This window comes from Panthera onca, chromosome A1 (genome assembly GCF_046562875.1).
Source record: "Panthera onca isolate mPanOnc1 chromosome A1, mPanOnc1 haplotype 2, whole genome shotgun sequence".
Taxonomy (NCBI): Eukaryota; Metazoa; Chordata; class Mammalia; order Carnivora; family Felidae; genus Panthera; species Panthera onca.
Window position 1 is genome coordinate 122,708,004 of NC_138339.1, and position 18,328 is coordinate 122,726,331.

General features: G+C 50.8%; 4 protein-coding genes across 9 annotated transcripts; 2 read left to right on the forward strand and 2 right to left on the reverse strand.

Moving 5' to 3' along the window:
• Positions 1–672: 672 nt before the first annotated feature.
• On the reverse strand, positions 673–2,799 carry SLC35A4 (solute carrier family 35 member A4). Its single transcript, XM_060635970.2, has one exon. It carries the CDS (start codon positions 2,619–2,621, stop codon positions 1,647–1,649), a length of 975 nt encoding a protein of 324 aa, XP_060491953.2. The 5' UTR covers positions 2,622–2,799; the 3' UTR covers positions 673–1,646.
• Positions 2,800–2,918: 119 nt separating this feature from the next.
• Positions 2,919–5,235, reverse strand: LOC132681465 (SLC35A4 upstream open reading frame protein). Its single transcript, XM_060635972.2, has 3 exons — positions 4,923–5,235; positions 3,859–3,957; positions 2,919–3,246 (listed from the first exon to the last, which is right to left on the reverse strand). The coding sequence occupies exons 1-3, from the start codon at positions 4,935–4,937 to the stop codon at positions 3,049–3,051; spliced, it is 312 nt and encodes a 103-aa protein (XP_060491955.1). The 5' UTR covers positions 4,938–5,235; the 3' UTR covers positions 2,919–3,048.
• A 17-nt stretch (positions 5,236–5,252) lies between these two features.
• Positions 5,253–12,073, forward strand: APBB3 (amyloid beta precursor protein binding family B member 3). Of its 6 annotated transcripts, none has more exons than XM_060635952.2 (13): positions 5,255–5,586; positions 5,834–5,997; positions 6,081–6,157; positions 6,721–6,781; positions 7,024–7,176; positions 7,299–7,426; positions 7,679–7,684; positions 7,858–7,972; positions 8,113–8,194; positions 8,437–8,520; positions 8,788–8,903; positions 9,037–9,228; positions 10,703–11,260. In XM_060635952.2, exons 1-13 carry the CDS (start codon positions 5,538–5,540, stop codon positions 10,937–10,939), a joined length of 1,464 nt encoding a protein of 487 aa, XP_060491935.1. In that variant the 5' UTR covers positions 5,255–5,537; the 3' UTR covers positions 10,940–11,260. The 6 variants fall into 6 exon arrangements, with proteins under 6 accessions (XP_060491934.1, XP_060491935.1, XP_078306587.1 ...); XM_078450461.1 differs by lacking the exon at positions 7,679–7,684 and adding an exon at positions 11,960–12,073 and having other exon boundaries at positions 5,407–5,586; positions 9,022–9,228; positions 10,703–10,958; XM_060635951.2 differs by lacking the exon at positions 7,679–7,684 and having other exon boundaries at positions 5,253–5,586; positions 9,022–9,228.
• On the forward strand, positions 11,989–17,826 carry SRA1 (steroid receptor RNA activator 1). Its single transcript, XM_060635971.2, has 5 exons — positions 11,989–12,097; positions 12,226–12,351; positions 16,222–16,427; positions 17,137–17,245; positions 17,402–17,826. Exons 1-5 carry the CDS (start codon positions 12,073–12,075, stop codon positions 17,599–17,601), a joined length of 666 nt encoding a protein of 221 aa, XP_060491954.1. The 5' UTR covers positions 11,989–12,072; the 3' UTR covers positions 17,602–17,826.
• Positions 17,827–18,328: the final 502 nt, after the last annotated feature.

Sequence of the window (18,328 nt, forward strand, 5' to 3'; positions counted from 1 at the left end):
ATTTCAGAGGTAAGGCAACTAAAGCTAGGAGAGGTTAAGTAACTGCCCAAGGACAAGTCCGCTAAGTCACAGAGCCAGAATTCAAATTCAAGCCTGTTAGAACTATAGTTCTACACTGCACATGTGGTGGTTCACAAGCTGAAGTGTGCAGCAGAATCACTTAGCTTATTAAAGAAAAAAGATTCCCAAACCCTACTCTCCCAGATTCTTTAGTAGGTCTGCAGTGTGCGTGTGCGCGTGCGTGTGTGTAAGCTTACTAGGTATGCTCCCATGGGAGCAAGGCCTGATGTTCCTCTGGCCATGAGAAGAGATGGCAGGAAGGAGTATCAGTGAGGGAACCAGAGGAAATAAGAATCAAAACCATATTGAATCCATGAGTTCTCTAGCCTAAAACTTGGTTTGTCCTGCCAGGCCCAGCCAGGACCTTCTATTCCCAAGAGTCCCTCCAAATTCTCCAGGGCCCAGGCTTCGTGCTTTAGAGAAATTTGAAAAGTTGTGACAGAACAGTCTCCACTCCATGGAGCCCTCAAAGGAAATAATGCTCCTAGCAATAGATAGAAGTCTTTTCTCCTAGTCTATCAGTTACTCGAGGATTAAGACATTCAGGGCACTAGGACAACAAAATTATGTTAGAGAGAATCTATGCAACAAAGATGACACAGGACAATCATAGCCAATTGCAGGAACCACCTGCACCCCAGAATACTTTATTAAGACCTTATTGCTTACAGTTAGAAACACTGATTGAACTACACCAAATTTCCCTGTGCCTGGTTCCAGGTCACTCTGTGTAGAGCTTCCCTAATCTGTGTAGATTACTACACTGTGTAGAGCTGGGACACTGCTAGGCAGGGGCAGGACCCATAGTGAGAAAAATGGTACCTCCTAGGAGTTGTAGAGGGGACAGTGGGCTTTGAGAGGGCCCTTGGGGTGAGCAGAGAGGTCAGGAGTGTAGCCTTAAGCCAGGGCCCAGGGGCAACATTCCCTGAGATGAGTCAAGCTCCAGCCCTCTCTGGGATCTCCAGAAAAAGGCTGGGTGGGTGTGGAGAGCAGCACTGTGGAGGGAGCAGGGGGCAATGTCCCCAGGTACCGCTGGAACTAGGGGAGTTTGAAAGAGTAGCCTGGATGACGGGTGTATAATCTGTGGCAATTGGGCTTTCCTGCATTACAGTGGGTGGGGGCGGGGGGGGGGGGGGGGATATCTCTTATGGGGGAGTCATGTACCACAGCTGGGCTGGAGTAGCCAGTACCAGGCCTGGGGGCAATGGGTCTGCTGGGATGACCACAGGAGGCTAGGAAAGCCAAATGTTGCCCAAACCCACTCAAAGTAACTGTATTCATGCAGGATGAGGTGGAAAGCCTCCTCCACTGGGGATGGGGTCACTTCTAAGGCCTAGGTATTGATGCTCTCCTATTTCCTTATTCTGGAAAAACTTTAGGGCAAACCCAGTCTTCAAGTTTCCTGGGGTAACCCTTTATCCACCCACCTCCAGAGACTAACCTGGCTACTCCCACTTCCCCAGCTTTTGTCACAAGGCACTTGTTACAGGGCTGGCTGCTGAAGAAGGGTAGGGAGGCCTCAGAGGTGGCTCTGATGGTGGCGCCCAATCTATAGAGTCAGGAGTCCGGGTGGAGATGGTCAGCGACTAGCGGCTGCCATAGTACAGGCGCACAGCCAGGCCAATGAGCAGCGTGGCCAGGAAGAAGGCAGCTGTGAGCTGCAGCCGCAGCAAGGCTGCTGAGAGCACGGCATTGACCACCAGGGAGCAGGACACAACAAAGAGCCGTGTGATGCTGCTGCCATGCTTCATGACAGCTGACATGAGCAGTCCATTTAGTGCCTGGCTCAGTACCACAAGCGCTGCCCAACCAGAGAAACCCTCCAGGAGGCCTGGGCCAGGGCCACCACCTGCGTGCAGACCTAGGTTCAGGAGCACACCAAAAGTGTAGAGGAAGAGGTTCTGAAGTGCTAGGGGCAGCCGCTGTCGCTTCATGAGCAGCTCTGTGTACACGGACGACAGGCCCGAGATGAGGCAGTACAAGATGAGAAGCAGCAGTCCCAGTGGAGTGATATGCAGGGACATGCGGCCAGCAGCAGCTGCTGGAGGGGGCCCAGGAAGGGTGCTTCCAGGGTCTTGGAGGCCACCAGCTGCATAGCAGGCCCCTGCTGCCATCAGCAGCAGCAGTGCCAAGCCCTGGCGTGCAGAGAGGCGGTGCCGGAGACAGAGGCAGTAGAACAGGGCCGTGCTTCCAATCTTGAGATTGCTCAGCACCTGATAGGTGCTGGGGTCCATGTAACGTTGAAGATAGATCACCAGGTTGTTGTTAGCGCCATAGAGAAGGGCTGATAGCGCAAAGGGGGCAGCCTGGCGCCATGGAGGAGCCCCCTGGGGCCAGGCTTGCCAGCCCACCAAGAGGGAGAAGGCGCACAACAGTAGCTTGGTCAGCTCAGTCAGCAGAACAGCTGAGGAGGGCCGGAAGGGCACTCTGCCGTTCACATGGCACAGTGCCAGTAATGGGGCATGGGCACCATACATGGCAGTGGACAGGAGTAGCATCAGGGTCCAGCGGGCCTGCCTGGGACGGCCCAGGCCTGGCATACCCCCGTCCTCTACACTCATGCCCAAACCAGACCCTGGGTGGCCTGTGTAGCTAGCCAGGGGACAGCGGGAATTATAACAAGTTTGGGAAAACTCAGTATGGAGCCAGCTCGCAGGAGGGAAGGGCCGTGGTACATTGCTAGAGAGAATACTGAAAATCAGAGTCAGCTGCAAACTCCACAGTCAGGGCTGGAATAGGAAGGGGCCGGTGGCCCTAAAAGCCACAGTCTTGGGGCCAGTCCCATGGGGTTAAGGAGGGGCGTCCAGATTATTGGCTGATAAGCCACTGTTCACCTTTTGCAAGAAGGAGAGCAAGGATGAAGACTGTGGAAAAGTTGAAGATAGCAAAAGGGTGATAGCTGGGGAAGCCAGATATGGTGTCTGTGGTTGAAAGGCCTCTACCTGCAGGCCCAAGATGCTCATCCTTCCTCCCCCATGGGATCCAGAGCTAGTCGGGCCCCTTGCGCAATGACCGAAGATAGTCCCTCAACGTCTTCTCCACATTGGGCACAGCATATGCCTGAGCTGCGTAGATGCCAGTGCAGGTACCCACAGCAAAGCCCAATACTGCTGATGCCCTCAGTTTGGCCACCACATAGCCGGCTAAGAAGCCCTTGAGGAATGGGGAGGACAAGAGCGAGCCATCCTGTGGAGAAAAATGAAGGAAACTCAGCCAGGGTCTCCCTTCTCTACCCAAGAGCTACTGGCCTTACATCATCCCACGACCTCTGCCTTACTCTGGAAAGCTGCAGTATTCTCTCCAAAGATTTTCTCAAGATTCTGGAGGCAGAAAAAGAACCTAGAAGTCCTGATCACACAATCTCAGAATGCTGGGGTTAGAAGGCTCCAACCACAGAACCCTACCACCACAAAGCTACAGAGGTGTCCCTGAGGAATCTGACCCCTGCCTGCTTCTCCAACCTCACTTCCTAGCATGCTCCCCCATTACTGGAGCCAAATTAAACTACTTGCATCCCCCCTGTTCATCGTGCTACTTCCCACCATAACAGCTTTGTATATGTTGTTCCATCTGCCTGAAATGATCTCTCCTCCCCTCTTTACCTAGTTACCTTCTATTTAAGATACCAGTTCAAGTATCATTTTCTTAAAGAAACTTTCCTTGGGGTCACAGAAAACAGGCCATCAATAACCATTTGCTGAGTAAGTCTCTATCACCCATTCAAAAGCATATTGGGCAATGAAGCCCAAGGCCAGGGGGGGAAGAGGGGGAAGGAGTGGTGGGCAGGTGCAGCTTTACCTGGCCCACACCACTGTTGACTTCGTCTTCCACACGCTGCTGCAGGCGTTCCAACTGGTTCTTGAGAAATGCCAGGTCCTTAAGCTTAGGCAGAGAATCCTAGAACAAGAAAGAATCCAACAAGTTAACCCAGCCCAATTCTCTGCTGAGGTCTGTCAGAGGCTGGATATTTTTTTTTTTTTTTTTTTTTTAACTTCCTGAGATGATGGTGGTAAAGGAAGAAAGGCACTGACAAGAAAAGAATTCACATGGGGACCAGGGAGGGGGGTGACAGATGGGATCTGCATCTATAACAACCCTTACAGAATTTCATAAAGTAAGCAGTGTGTAGGGAGACAAGAGGAACAGCTAGGAGACATTCAATTAGATTTATCAGGCAAGCACTACTGACTCGGCTATTAATAGCAACGTGTCTGTCTTGTCTACCGGGTCCTCGGGCCTCGCACAGGGACTGGTAAGTAGTTAATAAATGTGAGGATGAATGTCGCTGAACTTCCAGACCAGTGGTGAGTAACGGCCTAAGGCAGTTCCCCGGACGCTGTAGGGTAAATCTGATTTCTGCTTGGGCTTCTCTCAAACCGAATGTGTGACTGGATGCGCTGGCTGGAGTTGGGGTGGGTGGCTGTCTGCAGGAGTGGGTGAATGCACTGGGTGGCTTAGATCGCATAGAAGTATGAAATTCAATGTATGCCCAAGGGTATCTGAATGAGAATGTGAGTGTCCGTGTGGCTTGGAATCATCATGTCCATAGGAGGGAAATTTCGGGGGCCAGGGAATGCAAGAGAGTGAAAAGTGTGTCAGAGTGAATGTGTTTGAATGTCTGCTGGTAATTAAGGATAACGAGGGTCCCGAGAGAGGACACCTGGGAGATGCCCGGCTTTGCTTGCCTCGTGTGGCGCTCCGCTACTCCACTTCCCAATGTTCAGTCAGTCGAATACAGTAAAAGCTCGCCTAGAGGAAATAAGGGCATCCCCACACAAGAGAGGCTCCAGTGTCGCCTCTCCCAAGGACTAAAACGGTGTGAAGACCACCCCACACTGAAGATAATCCTTACGTTCACTCACCTTGTCATCCGCCATCTTCCCCGCCGAACTTGTTGCGCAGGCGCGGCCCCGCCTCCCTCATGCAAAGTACTACAGCCATCTTTACTGAGGGCGAAGGCACTTCCGGGGCATTTTTGGAAAGGGTGGAGGAGGTGCTTTCCTGGCCGCAGAGCCCAGGCGGTCTCTTGCTCTCAGGTACTGGCACGTGACTCCTCCATCACGACCCTAACTGCGTGTCCGCGCGCGCACACGACCTGGGCGCAATGATCTCACTCCTTCGCGTGTGCGCGCTGCGCAAGTTCGTGTAACAAGTCGTCCATCCCTCGATGAGCTCATAGTTGCGCGGTTATGTCACTGGGGGCGTTGGCGTCGTGCGCCTTCCCCGGCTCCACGCACGGGAACGCACACTCGGGGATCCAGACGTCTGTTTACACGCGCCACCCCTCGGCGGGCGGCGCTGCTCAGGCCCGTCCTTTCCCGCCCCTGGGACCCGGCTCCAACCCCACCCCATATCTGTGCGGTGCCTGTTGGCCTGGTCAGCGCAGGGAGGCTGGGCTTGCGCGCGCCGCAGCTTCGGAGGTCGAGCTGGGCTGAGATTGCCGGCCGGCAGAGGCCGGCGGGGACGCGGTCGGGGCTATGCTGGGCAAGGATTACATGCTGGCCATCATTCTGGTCAACTGTGATGGTGTGCACGGGGTCCCGATGGGAGGATCGGGAGCTGAGGGGTAACGAGGGAGTTGACGGGGTATGTTTCGGGGTGAGGACTACGGGACAAATGAATCCTGGATTTTTGTGCTGCAAAGGACCTCCTGTACCTCCAGCCTAAGGATTGCCACCTTTGAGATGGAAGGAGGGTTCTGATCGTGTTATTCTGAATTCACTAATATGCCTTAGCAATCCCGTGTTTCCTCTCCCCGTTTGGTGTCTTGTAGATGACTTGTGGGGGGACCAGAGTCTTGAGGGAGAGCCAGGCCTGCCCCCTGGCTGGAGGAAGATACGCGATGCTGCAGGTACTTACTATTGGCACGTACCCAGTGGCAGCACCCAGTGGCAGCGCCCAACCTGGGAGACAGGAGATGCAGAGGACCTAGGCACGGTAGGTGGAGTGTGTTGGAGGGGGTCTGAACCCATGTGCGGATCTAAGCCTGCTGCTATACCGACCTAGCCCCCTCTCTACAGAGGACGGAAGGGATTTGGGGACTTCGGCCCCCCAAGGGGAGATCCTTCTCCAGCCTGGAGAGCTCACTGGACCGGAGGTAACAGGGATAGGCCAGGCAGAATGAAAGGCTTGGGGTTTCATGGCACTCAGAGATGCAACTGGACCCACATTCTGCATTCAAGCCCAGGTTCTTGGCTCTTTCCCATTTCTTGAGTCTCAATAGTTTGAATTTTGTCCCTAGTTCTGTGCTCTGTATTTTGCTACATGTTTTTCCCTATTCTGGGTACTGACAAATCATGTTCTACATCTTGGCCCTTTCCGGAGGGGGGGAGGGTTCCTGACCTGTGTTCTAGAGTCTCTTGTCTCAATTTGGGGTTCTGGTCCACATTTTGTATCCTGTTCCTTATTTGTAACTTTTGTTCTATGTCCAGTATCCTGAATTTTTGCTCAGATTTTAAGCCACACTCTATGTTACATTTAATTAATATGTACCGGGCCCTCTCCCACTCTGGTTTTATACCTCAAGTATAAAACACACTGTGTTCTGCACACTGTGTTCTGGGTCTTATCCCACATCTCATGCCCATCAAGTAGTTGGAGCCTCACCACTGTCCCTTCTGTAGGAGGTGTGGTCCCCTTATGAGCTCTGTTCTGTTCCAGGAACTCTTTGTCCTGGTATGGTGAGGAATCCTACATCCAGAGCATGGAGCCAGGAGCTAAGGTAGTGTCTTGGGCCTGAGAGCCAGCCCAGGGAATGGTGGTAGCGGTGGTGGATTGTTCCCAGGGAAAGGTCAGGAGTGGTATTGGGCTGAGAAGAGGTGATCAAAGGTGAAGGGAGCAGGTACCAGAAGGTTTATATGTGTGGAACCTGTGATACCTCCCATCCTATTCCACCTTCTGTTCCACTTCCACGTCTGCCTCTACTCACCCAGGGTCTTCCTGTCCTTTCCCCCAACCCATCAGTGCTTTGCAGTCCGCTCCCTGGGTTGGGTAGAAGTACCCGAAGAGGATCTGGTACCAGGGAAGAGCAGTATTGCAGTCAATAACTGCATCCAGCAACTGGCCCAGACTCACAGCCGTAGCCGCAGCCAGCCCCCAGATGGTGCCTGGGGTGAGGTGAGCTGGCTGGCCCTTCAAGGGATTCAGCCCAGGGCCCAGCAGAGGTAGTTGTCGCCAAATTGCCTGTTCTCCATGGCAACCACCTTCATCTGAGCTCCAGACTGACCTTTTTTTGGCAGGGCCAGAACATGCTGATGATCCTGAAGAAGGATGCCATGAGCCTGGTGAATCCTCTGGACCATAGTCTGATACACTGCCAGCCTCTGGTGCACATCCGTGTGTGGGGTGTGGGCAGCTCCAAGGGCCGGTGAGGACCCCTACATCCCCCCAAGTGAGAGTTGCTCCTCCCTCCCTCCTGCAGGCTGTGATCCCCACTGATGCTGATCCTCTGTACTTGAACCCCTGGACACAGATCCTCTGACATGGACCCAAGCTCTGCCTCCCCTGCCTGGTCCAGCCCTGGTTGGGGAGGGTGGGCCCAGCTCAGCAGGGACGGATAGGGGAGAGCCTGAGAGACTGGGCTGATTCTCTCCTGTGCTCCCACATGCTTCCGGAACAGTGACAGGTGAGCGACAACCTGGTGCTTTGAGCCCCAACCCTGATCTCCCTGTTCCCTCCCCACCATATCCCTTGCCTGACTTTCCAGTCTGCTGCTGGCACTACAGGCCCTGTGCCTACCCAGCCTCTACCCTACCCTGGTCACTGCCCCTGCCCCAGCCCCATCTCTGCCCCTGCCAGGGACTTCGCTTTTGTGGCTGGTGACAAAGACAGTTGTATGCTCAAGTGCCATGTGTTTCGCTGTGACGTCCCTGCCAAGGCCATTGCCAGTGCCCTGCATGGGCTCTGTGCCCAGGTAAGGGCCAAGAGTGGGGCAGGAAATGTGGGTAAGGAGCTGGGTCTGAAACTTCCAAGGTGGTTGGGTCAGGGAGGTATTGGCTCCCTTACTTCAGTTCCCCTTTCGCTGTATCTCATGCTAGTTGCATTGTGTTTCAGATCTTGTCAGAGCGAGTAGGTGTCAGTGAGGATTCTCCTTGCTCCCTAGACCCCATCTCCCCTGAGGACCTGCCACGGCAAGGTATGGGGAGGGAGGTGCTGCACTGCAGCAACAGGCTACTTTGGTGAAAGTTGGCGCTGTTTAGTCCTGGTTGTTTAGTACTTCTTGGAGATGTGGGACTTCTGATGTGTGCAGGCATCCTAAGCTCTGAATTGGAGGAGCAAGCTTTATGGTTTTCCTTCTACCAGCTCCAGTTCTCTGAAGGGCGGGGAAAGGGGTCATTGAGAGAATGCCCAGGCCCACTTGCTGTGTGTATGTTTCAGTGGAGCTGCTGGATGCGGTGAGCCAGGCTGCTCAGAAGTATGAGGCACTGTACATGGGGACCCTGCCAGTCACCAAAGCCATGGGTGAGGACTGAGCTGGCTGAGGGGGTAGGCTGAATGAGGTGAGGGAGAGGGGGTAGGGAAGGATCTACCACCATTTCTCAGAGTACACCCATGGCCCCTGTCTGGCCTAGAATGTGCCACCCTTCCCAACTCAGGATTCTAAGCCCAGCCCCAGCTATTCTAATGCCATCTCTCTGAATCCCAAGTCAGTGAGATGGAGTAGACTCTCCCTGCAGATCCCTTCTTTCTTTATGTCTGGGAGACACCATGGTGGGCATGTCCCCCCAGGCATGGACGTGCTGAATGAGGCCATTGGTACTCTCACCAACCGGGGGGACCAGGATGCCTGGGTCTCTGCCATCCTCAGCGTGTCTGACTCTGTCATGACTGCACATCCCATTCAGGTACCAGAAGAAGGTGAAGTTGGGGGCTGTGGAGGGGTGGGAGGGATGCTGAGGGGTAATTGCTTGCTGTTGGGAAAGGTCAGTGAGTCCAGCCAGTGCCTGGTCCTCTACTGACTAGGCCTGGTGTGGGCAGGCAGAAGCTGGTGCAGAGGAGGAACCACTATGGCAGTGCCCTGTGCGCCTTGTGACCTTTATTGGTGTTGGCCGTGACCCACACACCTTTGGCCTCATCGCTGACCTGGGCCATCAGAGCTTTCAGTGTGCAGCCTTCTGGTGCCAGCCCCATGCAGGGGGGCTTTCCGAAGCTGTGCAGGCTGCTTGCATGGTGAGTCAGGGGCGGAAACGGGTAAGTGGGTTTGCCCTGCAGCTGCTGTACTGGTGATGGGCTCAGGACTGGCAGTTTCTCCAGAAATCACAAACCAGTGATCCCAGGGCTGACCATGGTAAACTACCCTTTTATTTTGCCCGCAGGCTGTCTTTAATAAGTTTAAATTAGTTGCCAATGGTTAGAGCCAGGACATTTCATGTAATAATTGTTCTGGTACTGGGTCCACACATATAAATTTCAACATTCAGCTCTAATCATGTAGGGGCTGATCCTGGTAGGGTGGGCACTGTTTTTCCTGTTTGTCTCATTTAGGTTATTTCCTGGCATCTGTGGGCATTCGAGTGTGGGATGCCTGCACTTTATGAGTTCAGCTCACTCTTTCTTCAGTAAATACAAGTGCCTACAGGGTACCAGGAAGCATACTTTGACTTTGACTGATATAGATGAAACAGCCTTTGCCTTCACAGAACACTTAGGTTAGACCAGAGACAGACCAGAAGGGGGTTGTATGCCACAGGATGTTGGGGCTGGCCGCTTCAGGGGCTCGGGAAGGCTACCTGAAAGAGGTGATAGAAAGCTGACAGTTGAAGGTCTTAGGAGGAAGTTAGGCGAAGGGGAGTGGGGCAGGTGTGCCAGATACAAGGAACCCCAGCTGTGAAGATGAGAGCAGTAGTTGTGGGTCAGGATATTTCAAAGAATCTAGTATATCTGGAGTGCAAAGGGCAGAGGAGGAAAGTGAGAGATGGGGGCAGGAAGAACAGTAGACACCATGTCATGGAAGAACTTAGAGACTGTGGTGATGAGTTTATTTTGTCTCCAGTCACTTTGAGCCATTGAAGGGTTTTAAGCAATGAATTCACGTTTGTGGATTAAGACACCACCTAAGGTACATATGGATAAAAGATTCAGAAGACATGAGAAGAAATAGGACCATTTAGGACCCCCATTGAGTTCAAATGAAAGAAGACTGGGGCAGTTGGTGGGAATGAAGTTTGGGTTGTAGACCTTCTCCTTGACTAGGGAATCCACTTTGCCAGGAGGCAGTCTGCTCCTGTGAAAGCTGGAGAGGAGTCAGCATAATGGTAGGTATGGTTAAGAGCACAGGCTGGTCAGTCAGAAATAGGGATATGAATTCGAATTCTATCATTATTTTTGCCTAGCTGACGTTGGCATTCTCTTTGAACTTAAATTTTCTCATTTGCAAAATAGTAATAACACCTGATCAACAACTTTGGATTAAGTTAGAGTATAAAAATATTTAGCATAGTGTCCAGCCTTCCTTAAATGCTCTGTAAATGTGAAGTTTTGTGTTTGTTACTGAACTACCTGGGAATGCTGTAAGGGCTCAAGATGGGGCCGACTACCAGCCTCATACTGGACTGAAGCCTTGGCCAGTTCCCTGTTCTGCAGAGGCTTTCAGGGAGTCCAGGGGCAGAAAGGAGCTGGATCTTCACATTCCCCTTTTCCCTAGGTTCAGTACCAGAAGTGTCTTGTGGCCTCTGCAGCTCGAGGCAAGGCCTGGGGTGCCCAGGCCCGGGCCCGCCTGCGGCTCAAGCGGACCAGCTCCGTGGACTCCCCAGGAGGTCCCCTGCCCCTCCCCCTGCTCAAAGGAGGGGTTGGGGGTGCAGGGGCAGCCCCTCGAAAACGGGGTGTCTTCTCTTTTCTTGATGCCTTCCGTCTGAAACCCTCTCTGCTCCATATGCCCTAAGTGAATCCAGGAGGACTGGGTAAGGAGGCTCTGGGTCCATGCCCAGCTCTATACCCCTTAATTTTCCAGGGACCTGTAGCCTCTCTTTCCTTGAAACCTTGTCTGCCTGCCCTCTGGCTCTTGCCCACCCTCTGTTTATTGCCCAATTTATTGAATATTTATAGGGATGATTGAGAGGCCCTGCACCACAACCTAGGCCTCTAGCTGTCCTTTCCTTGGGTCCCTGTGTTCCTTGCCCCTGTCCAGCCCTGGACAGTTGGCTCTACCTCAGCAACACTTTATAGCAAAATCAATACAAATAAAAATCCCTCAGTGACCTCACTGGGTGTGAGTATATTGGGCCTGGGACAGGGTTGGGGGTTAACCCGTATGAGGTGAGTGTCTGTGTCTGTGTTTGGTGTTGGTGGTTGCCTGTAATCACATGAGGGCATGGGTGTGATGGAAATCTGATTTCATTCATTCAACAAGTGTATTTTCTAAAGTCTTCTGTGTGCTAGGCACTAAGTGAGTCAGTGGGATATAACAAAATACGGGTTCCACCTTCTGAGACTCAGAAAGGGAGACGGACAAGAGTTAAATAAGATAGAAGATAATATATGGTACAACTAGGAAATCTCAGGGTTGTGGGAGCACCGCTGGGTTACTTAATCTGGCATTACTAGGTTTCCTGAAGAGTTGACGTCTGTGTCCTGAAGGAAAATGAATACTAGTTACCGAGCCTGCAAAGTAGAAATGTGCAGGGCAGTGGGCAGAGGTGAGGTGCTAGAATGCCACCTAGCTAGATCACACAGGGACATTTGTGGGGCAGGAGCTTCTGGTGGTTTAAATTTGCTCCTGAGAGCAACTGTGACACAGATTGAACCTATGGGGGAATAGGGCTCCTAGAGACGCCTCTCGGAAAACAGCCCCCTTTAGTGCCTTGCGATCAGGGCCCCGATGCCTTATTAGCTGGAGATTTCGAGTTCCTTAGGGAGCTGGCGCAGTGTTCCCACACGGGCTCCCGGCATTTCTGAACTACAGTTCAACCTGGAGGGCTCCTGGCAACCAGCGGGTCCGGGGGACGCCCCAGTCCGGCCCGGTGTGCGGCCGCCCCGGAAGTGACGCGCTGCGCTGCTGACCTTGCGGAAGTGGAGATGGCGGAGCTGTACGTGAAGCCGGGTGAGCGCGGCCGGCGGGCTAGGGGCGCTGGGTTGTCCCCCGCTGCCCAGGCCTGGGGCAGCTACTGCACGGGGGGCGGGCCCTCCAACTCCCCCGGGCTCGCGTCATACGTCCCCTCATCTCCGCAGGCAACAAGGAGCGCGGCTGGAACGACCCGCCGCAGTTCTCCTACGGGCTGCAGACCCTGGCTGGTGGTCTCAAGCGCACGCCGCTCACCAAGAGGGTCGCCGCCTCGCAGGATGGCTCCCCCAGAGGTGCGTGGGGGCCCTTTGCGCGCAGACCAGCAGAGAATGGGCGGAACCAGGGATAAGCTTGGCCCGAGGGCCCATTTTGCTCTTCTGACGTCTCCCTGAGAGCTTGAGCTCGGTGATGAGGCACAGGGCAGGCCCTTTTCCGAGTCCGTTCTTTACTGCCTAGGTCAATAAATAGTAAGTTTCAAAAAAAAAATCTCTTTGCTTTCACCCTAGGGGGATCTCATCCGGACCTACAGCTTTTAATATAGTTTTTATGGTTTTCAAATTTCCAACCTGTAGCTCTTCATGGAATACCATAGTGGTATAACCATTTGTCTTGTTCTGCATCGTCACTTGGTTATATAAGCATCTAGACTTAACGTGTTATTCATTCATTTAATCAGTGTTATCTACTGAGCATCTCTGAGCCAAGCACTGCTTGAGGGCGAACAAGACAAAAAAAGGTTTCAGTTTTCATGGAGGCTATGCTTTGGCTTTGGAGATAGACAGATTTCACACACTGGAAACAGTGCAAAGGCTTTGAGAACAAGTTTGGCAAATTCAGAGACTGAAGGAATACCTAGTGGGTAGAGCACCATGGGCTAGATAAATTAAAATCTGAGAAGTAATTAAAATCTGAGTAGACACCAGACAGTGGGTTTTGTAAACCAGGAAAAGGAGTTTGTATTTTAATCTGTGTAAAGCTGGAAGCCGTTGAAAAGTTTAAATCAGAGGAGGGCCGCCTTTACTTCTGAGCATTTCCCAGCCCCAACAGGGGCTATGGCCCTGAGATGTAGCTCTTTCAGTACCCCTATGTTATTCACACTCATAGCACTGCAGAGGAAGGACACAAACCAGGGTTTCTTCAACCTTGGCACGACTGACATTTTGGGTCAGATAATTCTTTGTGGTGAGGGACCACCCTGTACTTTCTAGGATGTTTTGTAGCATCCCTGGTTTCTACCCATTAGATGCCAGTAGCACTCACCCTGTGGTGGCAGCCAAAAATGCCTCCAGACACTTGCCCTGAGGACAAAATCTCCCCCGGTTAAGAAACACTGACTGATGTACATCTTAAAAAAAAAAAAAAAAAAAGAAAAAAGAAAAAGACCACTGTGTCTGCTGTGTGGAAAAGTGGTTTTAGGGAAGAAGTGGAAAGACAAGTGGCTATTATGGAAACACGGGCAAGATTTAATTTGGACAAAAGTGGGAGTATAGAAATGGTAGGAATTGGATGGATATGGCATATGTTACTGAGGAAATCAGTAACATATAGGATATATGGATATAGGTGAGAGAAAGAGGAATCAATATAACTTAAGTTTTTTGCTTGAGGAACTGGCTGGTATTGTTAATAGATATGGGAAGGTGTAGGGTGGGGGGAATAGGGATTTGGGGGGAAGAGGGAAAGAAAGCTTTGTCTTTAGTCATGTTAAATTTGGGCTGCTACTGTGAGGAGAGGTCTAGGCCAGAATTACAGAAATGAAACACAATCATATGGATGGTGTTTGATTTCATGGGCTTGAATAAGGTCACTTAAAAAGAATGTGTGGATAGAGGCCTAAAGAGGGTCCACCACAGCCCCAAAGCTCTCTAGCATCTTAGGGTTGAGTAGAGAAGAAATTTACTAAAGGGGCTTGAAAAATAGCCAGAGAAAAGAAGTAGGAAGACAATTGAAATTTAATCTGGGAGATAGAGTAAAATTTTGACTCAACCATGATGGATGACGATGAGAGGTCAGGTAGGACAGAGAAAAGGGACCACAGGATTTGTCAAACTAGATTGGACACTGGTGACCTGACAGAAGCAGTCTTCGGAATGATGAAAGTAGAAACCCAGCTGGAACAGGCTGAGGAGGGAATGTGGGAAAAAAAGCAGACAGAACAACTATAGACTAGAGCTCATTCAAGAAATTCTGCTGTGAGGCAGAGAGAAATGAGACTGTGTCCAAGGACAGAATGAGAGGTAAGGGAGGATTGTTGTTTCTAAGATGGTGAACACTAGAGCATGTCTGTATGCCAATGGGCTGATTCTGTAGTGGGAGAACTGGTGGTGCAGGAAAACAGAATAACTGCAGGAGGGAAGCCTAGAGAAGGCACGATGCCGGCATCAATACAGCTGGAAAGATGGCCTCTGAGAGGAGCAGGAAACCGTCAAACGTTCATCTTTCAGAGGAGGAAGGAAAGTGGCCACAGGTACAGGTTAGTAGAACTGGTGGTGAGAAGATGAGAGAGTTGCTGTTTAACGACCTCTCTTTTCTCAGGGAAGTATGAGGCAGTGTTGGAAGTAGACTGCAGGGAAAGGAAAGGGGGAGAAGGTAGACAAATTGAGAGGGAAAATGTGAAAATGGTTGTTGTGAAGAATGGAAAAACAAGGCAAAGGATAGGAATTCCAGTGTTGGGTACCTTTTGAAATCTGTCCGCATGGATTTCAAGTGTAACTCTCAAAAGCTCGGTTCTGTTTTTCCTTCCAGCAAGTGCAGGCAAGTTGGCTTTACCAGGAAAGTGGGACAATGGGAGGGGATAAGTGAGGGGAGAGTGTTTATAAGGGAGTGATTTTAATGTACCATGAAATCTAATTGATGGGGCTGGAAGGATAGGAGAGGTGGTCAGATTTTGGGGATGGCAGTGTTAACAAGACAGAGAGGTGTGAGACGCTAAGGAAGGGGTGGGGAAAATCATCATTGGAGGTGAGGAGCTCAAGAAACCAAGAGGTCAAATATTAGATGAGTTAATTATCCACATAGATGTTGATGCCTAGAATTGATTTTTCTCTTCTAATTTTCTTTTTTCCACAGTGCTTTCCACCATCCAATTACTAAAGGCAGAAACCAAGAGTCATCCTTGACGCCTCTCCCTCTCACTCCCAATCCATAAAGTCCTGTCACTGCCTCCTAAATTAATCTAAGGCCACTTCATTTCCCCTCATCTGCTCTTTACCTCTGGTCCATGGCAGCCTTCTCTTTACTGGTCTACTCCGTTAACCTCTCAACCATTGTACATGCCTCCATTCTTGACCTATTCTCATCCGTCTTTCTTGGACCATGCAGAGTGATTGTCTTAAGAAACAAGACTAGTTACATCACCCCCTGTGATTTATAAACCTGCAGTGGCTTCCCATTACCATTAGCCCTCAAGACCAAACTCCTCCAAAGCCCTGTAGGGTCTGGACCCTTGCTTGCTTTTCCAGAGATAGCACATACTACTTTCTTCAGTGTTACTAATTTCCAGCCATCCAGGGCTGGTTTGTGTAACTTGAACAAATCAGGACTTTTCCTGCCTGTTAGACACTGCCCTTATCTCTGCCTGGTTCACTGTTCTTTCAACTCTTCCTGGATGCATGTACCTCATCCGTTAGTTCTTTGTGAGGACTTTGTTACACAGAAATCTAGCACCTGCACCTATATTATGTACACTGCAACCCTGTAAAGTAAGTGCTACTACCAGGATATCCCCATTTTACAGAAGAGGAATACAAGCCTAGGGGTTAAAGGTAACTTGCTAAATGCCACATAGTGGATGAGCAAGGACAAACTTAGAAGGCACCTCACAAGGCCTTCCTTGAACACTCAGTCTAAGTAGTTCCCTCTACTATTCTTCTTTTATTACATCATGTTTTCTTTGTAGCATGCAGATTGGGAATTTGTGTGTGTGTGTGCATGCGTGTGCTTTCCTTTCTCTAGAATTTCTGCTCTGAGGTTAGGAACCTAATCTGTCTGGTTTAGTACTCTGTCTCTCGTGCTTTACACATTGCCTCATGGTAGACTTCATAAATACACATTTTTGAATGAATGAGTTGTCCCAGAGAGTAGCCTTCTAGAAGAGATGAAGTTATAGTTGACCTTCTTACCTGTTTTACCCATGTTTGCTTGATTCCACTTTCCCTTTTCAGTCCCCACCTCACAGACTTCTACGGGGCTCCCCCCAATGGGGCCTACACCTCCTGTGAGTAAGGCTCCCAGGCCCCCACCTGTGGGGAGTTGTCCTGCCTCCAGTGTAGAGCCAGCAAATTTCTCAGTCACCGAATCTGAAACTCTACTGGAAGACGTGCTCAAACCTTTGGAAGAGGCATTGGAGGATTGCCGCGGTCACACAAAGGTAGTAAGCCTTGACACACTAGTGGGTGATAGAAGGACTGCCATCGACAGCCAGATGCAGTGTGGCTCCCAAGGGTAGACCCTCTAATCCTATCAGCATTGGCTTTTACCCAGTTCTGAGTTATGGACTCCCTTCAGAATCTGCTAAGGACTTACCAGAAAAATGAACACAGAATTTCAGGTGGGTTCACAGGATTTCCAAAAGAACAGTTAGTAGAAGAGGCTGATAGGAACAAGAATTAAATTCATCTCCCATTAGTGATGATAACTTGATTTTCCTACCTCTAGGCCATTCAGAGGAGACCCTGCTGATTCTGTGCTCAGGGAGGGAGAGGGAAACCCTCTTTTTGGATCTATGGTATTTTCTTTGTTCTCTGGAGGCAAGGGATCTGAGGAGTCTAAAAGGAAAGTAACATAGTAAGTTTTACTTCTTTGGTGCTTAGTTTTCTTATTTGTAAAGTTGTACTATAGAATGAGTTTCTGAGGATCTCAGAAACTCCGGAAATTTAAAAATTCTAGCCATACATGCATTTTTCTTGGGAGGAGATCCCTAAGTTTTATGAGAATCTCAATGGGGCCTCTAACCAGATTAAGTGTGAAGTTCCCCGGGGCCTGAGAAAGCAGGTGCTTCCTATCTGGTGTTGCCTTTCCCCTGCCCCTGCCCCTGTTGGGCTGGCAGCACTGACTTGCAGGGGGCTTCTGTCTCTCAGAAGCAGGTATGTGATGACATCAGCCGACGCCTGGCTCTACTGCAGGAACAATGGGCTGGAGGGAAGCTGTCAGTACCTGTGAAGAAGAGGATGGCTCTGCTGGTGCAAGGTACGGGTAGGTCACTTGGTATGGCCTAGAGAACCCCCAATTTGTTGTGGATGGCTGAGCTGAAATAGATGCTGAGGTTCTGACTAGTTGGGAGGAGAGGAGTGGGAGCTAGTTCTTTTGCCCCAAGTTGCTTGTTTAGCCCTTTTCTTTCCTCAGAGCTTTCAGGTCACCAGTGGGAAGCAGCAGATGACATCCACCGCTCACTCATGGTTGACCATGTGACTGAGGTCAGTCAGTGGATGGTGGGAGTTAAAAGATTAATTGCGGAAAAGAGGAATCTGTCTTCAGAGGAAGAGGCCAATGAAGAAAAATCTACAGACACAGCTGAGGAGAACCAGATGGTACCAGGTGTCTAAGAGGTTCCATAATCTTATGGGATCCCTAGACTCACATCATTTCCTATGCCTTGGCAGAGAGGCCTGCTCTCTCTTGGCTCCCTCTTAACCACTTGGGAGACTGCCCCCTTGGGATCCTTGGCCTGATGCACCCACCTCTGGGGGAAGAGGTGCCACCTGGGCCACGGGGAAGTCACTTGTTACCCATAACATACATTTCAATAAAAACATCTCCGTAGTGGGCCAGGGTAGGAGAGATGAGCCCTTTTTGTGCCAAACTGGTCCCCTATGGTGTCCTTGACTGCCCTGCTCCTTGTATACGCTGCGGACCTCTGTCCTTCCTTCTTTCATCATGAATGGCCTTGCTAGGCATGATCACTTGCTGCCTGCCATTTCCCCCCAAAATAGACTGAAACACACATTCCTTGCTGGGCTGAGTATCCCTCTTTGGATGACTTCATTTCAGTATGAGAACAGAGGCTCCATAGCAGGGGAGATTTTTCCCTTAAGGAAAGGAGACTGCCTTATTTGTACTCTGTTACCCTTGAGATAGACAGTGCTACAGAGATTAGAACATAGCTGCATACAATGAAGGAGAAAAAGAGCAGATTGCTGAGGTAGGGGATCATGGACTGTGACCTTTGGGGCCTCAATTTGGGCTTGAAAGTATCTTCTAACCCTCTGAGGACAATAGAGCCACGTGAAGGGGCTACAGAGGTTCAAATCATGCTGGGAAGGGAAGATACAG

Bases quoted from the DNA above. Each gene is read 5' to 3' on its own strand.
- SLC35A4 (XM_060635970.2), bottom strand. From the start codon at position 2,621: ATGAGTGTAGAGGACGGGGGTATGCCAGGCCTGGGCCGTCCCAGGCAG.
- LOC132681465 (XM_060635972.2), bottom strand. The intron at 3,247-3,858 runs GTAAAGCTGCAC...TTTTCTCCACAG, and splicing joins TCAACAGTGGTGTGGGCCAG to GATGGCTCGCTCTTGTCCTC.
- APBB3 (XM_060635951.2), top strand. From the start codon at position 5,538: ATGCTGGGCAAGGATTACATGCTGGCCATCATTCTGGTCAACTGTGAT. The intron at 7,973-8,112 runs GTAAGGGCCAAG...ATTGTGTTTCAG, and splicing joins TGCATGGGCTCTGTGCCCAG to ATCTTGTCAGAGCGAGTAGG. The intron at 8,904-9,021 runs GTACCAGAAGAA...TCTACTGACTAG, and splicing joins TGACTGCACATCCCATTCAG to GCCTGGTGTGGGCAGGCAGA.
- SRA1 (XM_060635971.2), top strand. From the start codon at position 12,073: ATGGCGGAGCTGTACGTGAAGCCGG. The intron at 12,352-16,221 runs GTGCGTGGGGGC...TTCCCTTTTCAG, and splicing joins GCAGGATGGCTCCCCCAGAG to TCCCCACCTCACAGACTTCT. The intron at 16,428-17,136 runs GTAGTAAGCCTT...TCTGTCTCTCAG, and splicing joins ATTGCCGCGGTCACACAAAG to AAGCAGGTATGTGATGACAT.